The 10,692-nt window shown below is 42.0% G+C and overlaps 1 protein-coding gene across 1 annotated transcript; it reads right to left on the bottom strand.

Moving 5' to 3' along the window:
* Window positions 1-1,038: 1,038 nt before the first annotated feature.
* Window positions 1,039-8,761, bottom strand: cfap20 (cilia and flagella associated protein 20). The gene is made up of 6 exons (XM_061807538.1): window positions 8,409-8,761; window positions 8,119-8,198; window positions 7,910-8,021; window positions 7,648-7,836; window positions 1,247-1,360; window positions 1,039-1,129 (listed from the first exon to the last, which is right to left on the bottom strand). The coding sequence occupies exons 1-6, from the start codon at window positions 8,490-8,492 to the stop codon at window positions 1,124-1,126; spliced, it is 585 nt and encodes a 194-aa protein (XP_061663522.1). The 5' UTR covers window positions 8,493-8,761; the 3' UTR covers window positions 1,039-1,123.
* Between the last annotated feature and the right edge of the window lie 1,931 nt (window positions 8,762-10,692).

Consider the following 10,692-nt stretch of genomic DNA (forward strand, 5'->3'; position numbering starts at 1 on the left):
TGAGCCCCTTCCTGTTTGCAGTGGTAATGGATAGGCTGACAGATGAGGTTAGACTGGAATCCCCTTGGACCATGATGTTCGCAGATGATATTGTCATATGCAGTGAAAGCAGGGAGCATGCAGAGGAACAATTGGAAAGATGGAGACATGCACTGGAAAGGAGAGGAATGAAGATTAGCCGAAGTAAAACAGAATATATGTGCGTGAATGAGAAAAGTGGAGGGGGAAAAGTGAGGCTACAGGGAGAAGAGATAGCGAGGGTCGACGACTTCAAATACTTGGGGTCAACAATACAGAGCAATGGAGAGTGTGGTCAGGAAGTGAAGAAACGGGTCCAAGCAGGTTGGAACAGCTGGCGAAAGGTGTCTGGTATGTTATGTGACAGAAGAGTGTCTGCTAGGATGAAGGGCAAAGTTTACAAAACAGCGGTGAGGCCGGCCATGATGTACGGATTAGAGACGGTGGCACTGAAGAAACAACAGGAAGCTGAACTGGAGGTGGCAGAAATGAAGATGTTGAGGTTCTCGCTCGGAGTGACCAGGTTGGATAGGATTAGAAATGAGCTCATTAGAGGGACAGCCAAAGCTGGATGTTTTGGAGACAAGATTCGAGAGAGCAGACTTCGATGGTTTGGACATGTTCAGAGGCGAGAGAGTGAGTATATTGGTAGAAGGATGCTGAGGATGGAGCTCCCAGGCAAAAGAGCGAGAGGAAGACCAAAGAGAAGGTTTATGGATGTGGTGAGGGAAGACATGAGGGCAGTTGGGGTTAGAGAGGAAGATGCAGGAGATAGGCTAAGATGGCAAAAGATGACACGCTGTGGCGACCCCTAACGGGACAAGCCGAAAGGAAAAGAAGAAGAAGACTCTTGAACATGTTATTGAAAATCTCCAATGTGCCAAATAAACTGACTGTTGACAGAATACTTAATCTTTCCTTTATTCAAGAATATGAAAAAAATAAAAACACCACGATCAACAACAATCAGATGACTACACACACACAACACACACACACACACACACACACACACACACAACACACACACACACACACACACACAGACACTACAGCACAAATATGCATCAGCTTTGGGGAAATGGTGCATGTTCATTCAGGACATCTATTGCTGCAAGGAAAAAAAAAACAGTGGTGTGAGACATACCTCCAATAGTACAAATAAATATACATTCTATTGTGTAAAATCCAAACTGCTGTCACACAGGAACGACAGTGTGTTTCTCACCTTGCCCTTCTGGCTCTGCACGGGAACGTAGAGTTTAAACTCTGCTGGGAGCTCATCCTCGGAGTAAAGCCTGTCCGAGAAATACACTCTCCTGATACGACAGTTGGCATGTATCTGAAAGACAAACAGTCACATAGAGTCATTTATTGTGAGAACTCGACTGGCTGTATGGAAAGCCACTTTTCCATGGTTTGTTGACTTTGAAAATGTATTTGATCTGATTAAGAGGGATCTACTTGCTTTTAAACTTTTGGAAGTAGGGGTAAGATTGTCGCTTTTATTAAAGGGGAATTCCGGTGGTTTGCATTAACAATGTATCCAATAGGTCATGTAATATGTACTTGAGTTTGACAATGTGATGTTAAATCCTCTCTCATTTAATAGTGTTTCGAGAAGATTTTTTTTAATCGACAATTACGAATTTTCAGGGGCGCTGCCATTTTCTCAAGTCACGTGAGCCCCGGTGCTCGTTTGGCCGGGGAGCGAGCTCGTCAGACTCATCATCAGCATCATTAATCCTGAGAACCATCTGAAAATTCAACATTATTTACAGCCACAGGTTCAAATCTGTATGAAAATATTCCTCCGTCTTCCCCATCAACCAATACTGCTATTTCTTCATCAGATGAGGATAAATCCGAGAAATTAGCGCTGGGCATAATGTTGGCGTTTATTGCGGCACGTAACACGTCACATCCACCCACGTAGGTCACGTGACTCGCAAAAATTCGTAATTGCCGATAAAAATCTTCTCAAAACACTATTAAATGAGAGAGGATGTAACATCAAATTGTCAAATCGAGCACATATTACATGACCTATTGGATACATTGTTAATGCAAACCACTGGAATTTCCCTTGAAGGGATTCAGACCTTGTACAAGATTCTGGTTGGTTGTGTTGGAATTAATGTTTATGTAAACTCACTGGTTTGATACACCCTTTTGGAGTTAAGCAACATAATGTACTTTTTGTCGACTGTATTTGCTTTATTTTATTTTTTTGAATTTCTCCTACAAATACATGGCCCTAATTTAGGTTGATTTGGGTTAAAATCCAAATCAAAAATTTATATTGATCAGAGAAAACAATATTTAAGCAATACAACAATTTTATGTTAATTTTCAAACACGTCATGGCGAAAAGAAGTCTATGCAAACCTTTTCAAAATATATTTTTTTGTGATCTAACAAAAAAATTGGATAATTGAACTAACACTTACTGACATTTGAAACTGTTCATAAATTGCCTCACTTTGACTCAAGCCCCAGTAGTGCAACTTTGCAAAGCAAAGCAAATTTATTTGTATAGCGCATTTCACACACAAGGCAACTCAATGCGCTTTACATGATTAAAAGCATTCATCAATCCATTTTCGTAGCGGCTTATCCTCACAAGGGTCGCAAGGAGTGCTGGAGACTATAGGAGGTGTCAAGGTGCAGGAGGCGGAGTACACCATGAACTGGTTGCCAGCCAATCGCAGGGCATATCGAGACAAACAGCCGCATTCACAATTCCAGCTAGGGGCAATTTAGAGTCTCCAATTAATGTTGCATGTTTTTGGGATGTGGGAGGATGTGCCCGGAGAAAACCCAAGCAGGCACCGGGAGAACATGCAAACTTCACACAGGCGAGGCCGGGATTGAACCCGGCACCTCAGAACTGTGAGGCCAACGCTTTCCAGTTGATCCACTGTGTAGCCCTAAAAGCATTGAAATACATGAAAACATTTGAAAAAGTATAATTAAAATAGCTTTTAGTGCCGTAACACTGAAAAGTGGAAGTACTCTAAAAAGGCATGAGGTTCTCATTTAAGTGGAATGGACTTCAGTCCTTAAACTAACTGCATGGTATAAATTTTGTGTACAGAACCTGGTGGAGCAAATTGCTACATAGTTAGCTATCATAATTAGCATTAACAAGATAGCAATTACCATTTTAACTCTCACTGGACCAAATGAAAGTTTGCAGAGAGAAAAATCCGATACTTTCAGAAAATGATACTCTGGACTTGAAATTTTCGATTATATTAAACCTGTTGCAAATTTGCGACCCCTGCCTGGAAAGAGTTTAAGTAAAGAAAACTAACAAACATTCACCTCGCTCATACCTATTATGTTATATGTAGATTATTTATATAACAGTGAATGAATTACAGATGCTCCTTTGTCATTTTTGAGAAAGTTTATGATTGCTTTTTTTTTTTTTTTTTTAGGTAGAATGTATTGTTTGTTTTTGTAGACTAAACTTAGTGCATTCATTTTGTGTACCTATTCTGTGCTTTTCACAAGGTGCAGTTTATAGTACGGTACTTTTCAAAGAAACTTGTAAAATGGCTGGCACCATGAGAAACTGTGCTTGAAAACAGCGACCATTTAAATGAGTTAATGAACACTGACGTGACCACTATTGGCAACTCGCTCAATTTTTGTGCAGCATACAGTGGTACCACGGTTTTCATACGTCTTGGCGTTCGTACAAATTACTTTTTGAATGAAAATTTTGAGATTTTTTTTGCTTTGGTTTTCGAACGAAAATTGGTATTCGAACACCCGGACCAGATGACCCACGATGATTTGTTACTGTGCTTCCGAATGCACCCCCGAGAAAAAACGTAAAAGACGTAATGCGCGTGACCGCGTGCAAATAACCAGTTGACTCACACACTCCTCTGCTCACGGCGTTTCCCAGTACTGTAAGTGACTTTTTTTCTTCAAATTGAGCAACATTAACCCCCGATCATGACTCCAAAGAAGGCAAGTGGAGCTGCTGGTGCTGAAAAAAGATAAGTGGTGCATAAAGCTGTCGACTTCAAGAAGGATTTAATAGCCGAGCACGAATCTGGTGTGCGTATTTTTTAGCTATCGAAGAAGTATGGCTTGGCGAAATTGATGATGAGCACCATTCTGAAACACAAGGATGCCCTCAAAGAAAGTGATGTTGCTAAAGGAGCAACCGTGTTGACCAAGCAGAGGCCACAGAACTTGGAGGAAGTCGAAAAGTTGCTTCTTATTTTCGTGAACGAGCAGCAGTTAGCTGGTGATAGTGTTGGCGAAAAAGGGAGATGTCGGCTGATGAGGCTGAAGGCAGGAAGGATGTCTCAGGTGGCGATATTAAAGCTATCTGGGCTAAATGGAACGACATCCGTAATTTTGTAGAACTTCATCACCCGAATAAAGCTGAATGTTGCAGAGCACTGCACAAGTTTAATGATGTTGCTATGAGCCACTTCAGAAAAGTGCTTAAAAGATGGCAGAACCAGACATTAGATCCGTGCTATGTGAAAAAGGGGCGAGTTTAACCCCACCGAAAACATCTGAAACCGTTGTTTTGCATTGCTTCTTGTCTTTTGTTATTGTTATTTTTTAACATTATGTACTTGCTGTGCAAATAAAAAACTTTTTTTTCTCCCTCATTATTACCTGTTTAAGGTTATTCTGCACTTTTGTTAAGAAACAAAAGGTTTACAAGGCTGGGGGCCGAGTCGCTACAGATTCGGCAATGCACTCCTAGCCTAGCATACTCTACTTAGCCTGGCCAAGTCTACAGCTCAATGGCACACTGACCACGTAAACCTGTTTGAGTGACGTCAAACGAGCGACGAGAGAATCTTGGTGTGACGTAATTTGTGTTGTAAACAATTTCTGTAAAGTTACCTCTTGAAATGGCAGGGAAAAAAAGCACAGCCAAATGAAAATATGAAGAACACAGGACGTTTTTGTCAGAGTGGGAGAGTTTATATTTTTTTGTTGAACGTAATGGCAACCCGATCTGTCTTATATGTCACGCAGCATTAGCGCATTTCAAAGCTTCAAATCTTCAGCGTCACTTCAGCTCACTCCACCCTAACATCGAACAGGAATTTCCAAAAGGGACTTAACTTCGCAAGAACAAGTTGATCACTTTGAAAAGCCAGGCAGAAAAGCAGGTGCAGTTTTTCCAAAAACCGTAACGCTTGCATCATATCAGCTGGCTTGGAACATAGCACGGGCTGAAAAGCCATACAACGAAGGGGACTTCATTAAAAAAATGCCTCATTGACGCCTTTGAAATCTTGGCTCCTGGAGACGACAAACTAAAACGGAGCATATCAGACGTTCAACTGTCCCGCCGCAGTGTTGAACGCAGAATATTGGATAGTAATACAGCTGGTGAATCACAGTTGCACTCTGACCTTCAAGCATCTGAGTATTTTAGTGTGGCATTGGATGAAAGTTGTGACATACAAGACAAGCCTCAGTTGGCAATATTTGCACGGTCTGTGTCAAATGAATGTATGATCAAAGAACAACTCCTTGATATTGTGCCTTTAAAAGACAGAACGCGTGCCATAGATGTGAAAGAAGCAATGATGGCTGCGTTTGCAAAAGCAAATCTGCTGCAATAGCCACGATGGAGCGCCAGCCATGATCCGTGAACGCGCTTGTGGGTCCGTACAAAGCTGATCAAACACTTTCTGACTTTTGGAATTTCCACTGCATCATCCACAGGGAGCAACACGTGTCCAAATCATTGAATTTAGACGTCATGAAGCCTGTGATGGAAATCGTCAACTACTTCTGCACACATGCGCTTAACCACAGGCAATTCAGGAATCTCATCGCTGAGCTGGACCAAGGGCTTCCAGGTGCCCTGCCGCTGCTCTGCACTGTGAGGTGGCTGTCAAAATGCAAGGTACTCTCTCGCTTCTTTGAGCTTTTGGATGCTGTGAAACTGTTAATGGAAGAGAAGGACAAGGACTATCCCGAGCTCTCAGACCTCGAGTGGCTTATGGAGCTGGCATTTTCAGTCGACATGCTGTGTCACTTGGACAGACTGAACCTGACCCTGCAGGGTAAGTTAAAAATGCTGCCTGACCTGGTGCAAAGTGTGTTTGCGTCTGTCAACAAACTAAAGCTGTTTGAGGCGCATATTGAAAAGAGAGATTTAACACATTTTCATACTCTGCTAAAAGCCAGTGAGCAAGTCACTAGCGCCGCCCTGAAAAAGAAAAGAGACAGATATGCAACACTGGTTGCAAACCTGCACGAAAGCTTTGTGACCCGGTTCTGTGATCTACAACTGAAAAGACCACAGATTACGTTCCTCCTCGACCCATTTAATGCGGAGACTAACTGTTTGAAAGCCCCGCTCGTCACAGATGAGGCTGCGGCCGAGTTGGAGATGATCGACCTTTGTGAGGAGGATAAACTGAAAGCTTTTTTTAAGGGAAGGGACCGTTGAGTTCTGGAAAAGTGTGCCAATTGAAAAATACCCCAACATCAAACGAGCTGCGCTTAAGATACTGTCCATGTTTGGGTCAACGTATGTCTCTGAGAGTCTGCGTTTTCTACCCTGAAACATGTGAAATCAAAGCATCGATCTGTTCTGACTGACACTCATTTGAAAGAATTGCTTAGAGTGGCAACAACAGAATACAAGCCAGATTTGAAGAGGATTGTTCAATATAAGGAATGCCAGAAGTCTCACTAGGCAGCATAGTAAGAGAAAGATGTTCTTGAAAATTATTCTATTATTGTTTGTGGACTTGCTTGAACTGAGAGTTTGTGTGTGTGTGTGTGTGTGTGAGACAGTGCACACAATGTTAACTGTTGAAAATTACTGATATTATCATGTTGGTGTAGTTCTTTTCATTAGATCTGGCAGAGCAGAGATTTGTGTATGCGTGCATAAATGATTAAAAGATGATGTTCATGTGTACCCATGTGTATGATGTGGCTCTTTGCAGTAACAGAAAAAAAAGTGGCTCTTAGTCTCTGACTAGTTGGCCACCCCTGCATTACTAGGCTAAAGCATACATAATAAGCAAAAAATAAATATATTTCTTAAAATGATTGAATTATATTGAGTATTTAAACTATACATGTATTTCTACTTTGCAGTTTATTATCAGGAAAAGCTAAAAAATCATTTAAAAATATATTTTTTAGGCTTGGAGCGCTTTATTTCAGTTTCCATTCATTGTACTGGGAAAACGTGCTTCGTTTTCGAACATTTTGGTCTTCAACCAGCCTTCTGGAACGGATTGTGTTCGAGAACCAAGGCACGACTGGAATAGCTAAATGCTGATTTACCATGTTTGCTTTGGACTCTGCGCTCCATTATTAGACCTGAGTCAGTCGATCTCAGAGCCCTAATGGGTTTGTATTCCGTAAGGATTTCTTTCATATATGCAGGACCTAAACCATTTTGTGTGAGTTATAGACCAGTAGTAGAACTTTAAAATCTATTCTAAAACTGACTGCGTAAAGACTTCAGAAATGGAGTTATATGCTCTGTTCTGGTCGCAACCGTAAATTTGGTTGAATTCCAAATAATGTTATAGCTTGTGTTGTATTTTGTGCAGTGCTTTAAAAGTTTGTAAATGTTGAGCAAACATCACCAGGTGGCTGCAAACTGACCTGCACACGTAACGTCTCAATATAATTCGTTCCGTAGGCTCTCCTGGTGAAGTCTGACAGATTGAACTGAATCTGGTTCCACCCATCATCAAGCCTCATTGGCATGGTACAGATGAACGGCTTCACTCGCGTCGTGCTCTGGTAGTTACTCGCGCGAAACCGCCGTCGAACATTTTTATCATCTAACACCTAAAAGGAGAAATCCAGGCACCACTTTACCATCGATGCGGCCTTTCTATTTTTGAAGTGCTCGTATCTCTACCTGGACTTCGAAGGTGAAATACTTTTTTAAGTTTTTGATGATCATCACGAGGAAAGGCAACTTGATGCCCAGCGTCTTCTTTGGGTCTGCTGGGCAGGTTATATAGGTGGTACTGTAGGGAGTAAAAATAAAGAATGTCAAGAAAACAACCGACACAAAATGGAGGCGTGCAGTATTGGTCTGGCGATAACTTCCAAGTGGAGACACACCTCACGTTTGTCCCTTCGACCTCCAACACGAGTGAATGAATGTCATTATCGGTAATTCGCTTGATATGACCGTTCCTCACCTAAACGGCAGGGAGACGGGGTGGGGTGGGGTAGTTTCCAAGTCAGAAAACATATACTTGGAAATTTAGCACTGATCAATGCTGGAGAAAAAAACGATCATAGGTTACTAACAACGTTATTTAGAGTTACTTTTTAACTATTAATAAACTCCCCAGCATTAGGCTGCAATGCAGAATGAGTCTAACGACGAATTCAGAGTGTACATTTACCTTTTTATCCCAAATCTGAAGAGGTTTGCTACCGATGCTATACAGTATAGAAAGAAATCCACTTTGAAATGTGTTTTTGAACATGTTTTACGCGTGGGGTCCTTTGTCGTAATAGACGAGATTATCCAGCTACGGAACACGCTCCACTTTTGTTGTGTTTCCGTCCCCGCCGCTTCCGTGTAATGCAAGAAAGCGTTCCGATGTCAAAAAGTCAAACTCTGGAAATCAGTTAGATAGAATACAACAACAATACACCAGCAATGCTCTCCGTATTCTGGAATATTGACGTATTTCTTTCTCAAATTAAGAAAAACACAGCTGTTTTGCGTTGCTAGGAACAAGAGTTTGGTTGAGTTGTGTTTCTTTCGGAATTTTTATTGTTGACGCGCTTCAGTCTCCATGGTAACCATAGATATTTTACTAACACTAGATTTCAGCTCCATGCTGACGGCGAAGCTAAGGGCATAGTGGTTAGCGCATCCTATGTCTTGGCGTCAAGAAAACCAAAAGAAAAAGAAAAAAAACAGTTATGTCGGTCTATTGTGCTGTATACGGTTGCTTAAAACTCTGTACGATTACAACGACGAGTTAAGGGTTTTTTTTTCGAGTTTTTTTTTTATGTTGCGTATTGGTATGATACGCTTTGGCGTTGACAAAACAGAAGCCGTCATTAAAATCATTTGAAAAAAAACAACAACAAGTTACGTCTTAATTTCAATACCAGTTACTGTATTGCCTTTTATGAGAGCGATGACCTTTCCAACATGGCAGCCGGTGACGTGCAGCCTAAAGTGGGCACTATATTGAAACGAGTTTCCACTGTATTCATTTCTATTGAGGCTTTGGGCATAAGTTAAAAACAAACAAACAAATCCACCCCCCCCCCCAAAAAAAAGAAACACAACTCACATTTTGAGCGATTTTTATGCGGTTTGTTTAGTGAAAAACGTCAAACGCTCTCACTATTCTTATTATTATTATGACTACACGGGGGCGCCATGGTGAAGCTGCTGGATCGAGTTCGCCTCACAGTTCTGAGGTCACAGGTTCAATCCTGGACCCGCCTGTGTGGAGTTTGCATGTTCTCCCCGTGCCTGTGTGGGTTTTCTCTGGGCACTCCGGTTTCCTCCCACATCCCAAAAACATGCAACATTAATTGGACACTCTAACTTGCCCCGAGGTGTGATTGTGAGTGCGGTTGTTTGTCTCTATGTGCCGTGCGATTGGCTAGCAACTAGTTCAGGGCGGACCCCACCTCCTGCCCGTTGACAGCTGGGATAGGCTCCAGCACTCCCGCGACCCTTGTTAGGATAAGCAGCTCAGAAAATGGATGGAATGATGACTACTGAAGACTATTGGACTTTTATTGCACTTTCATTATTTGCTTAAATATGACCTTATACATTTAATCAACGGATTAAGTGTTGCCCATTTGCTCATCAGACAAGGATATGTTGTCATGTCATTGATATTTGTACGCAGAAAACGGGCTGGCGCCATCCTCCTCTCCCAGGCGTTGCCGTGGAGACGAACGACACCAGATAAGGAGCATAAAGTTACCATCCCGGCCCAGGACCAGACTGCGTGGGGAGGGGGGGGGGGGGGGGGGGGGAGTCAGCCACTTTTACCATGGACCCATACAAAACCTTGTGTTACTTAGCAGCTTTTGTCTTCTTCTTTGGCTATCCTGCCAGAAGACACACGTCTCGTGTGCGGCAGATACCTCGATAAGACACGGACGTCTGTACTGCACATTCCTTTGTAATACATTCATTTGCTGTTAACTTTTTCTAATCATTGGTCATATCTTCCTCAACACATGAACACGCGTAGGGTCCAAACTCACAAATCCCTACACTACACAGGGGTTTGTGAGGAGGATGTAGCAGATATCCATATTTGAAAAAGGATGATGCACTGTGGCCACCCCAAACAGGAAAAGCTTTCACAATAGGCAAGAGCTCGTTTGTATTGCTATTAGTTTGCTGATGAACTCCATGTCCATTTTCCAAGATGGTTATTCTCACAAGGTTCACAGGGGTTGCAGAGACTATCCCAGCTAACATCAGGCAAAAAGCAGACTACACCCTGAACTGGTCACCAGTCAGTCACAGGGCCTGTATTGCCAAAATCATTTAGCAGGAATTAATTGAGGCATGTGTACCACTACACCATCAGCGATGTCTTCTAGTGAACTATTTCTTTTAATTATATTTCCATCTGTTTCTGTCTTTTTGAAAAGGTTGAACTTGTGAATGGACTTGTGGGAATGTCAGGTGTGTTG

This window comes from Syngnathoides biaculeatus, chromosome 2 (assembly GCF_019802595.1).
Source record: "Syngnathoides biaculeatus isolate LvHL_M chromosome 2, ASM1980259v1, whole genome shotgun sequence".
NCBI lineage: Eukaryota > Metazoa > Chordata > Actinopteri > Syngnathiformes > Syngnathidae > Syngnathoides > Syngnathoides biaculeatus.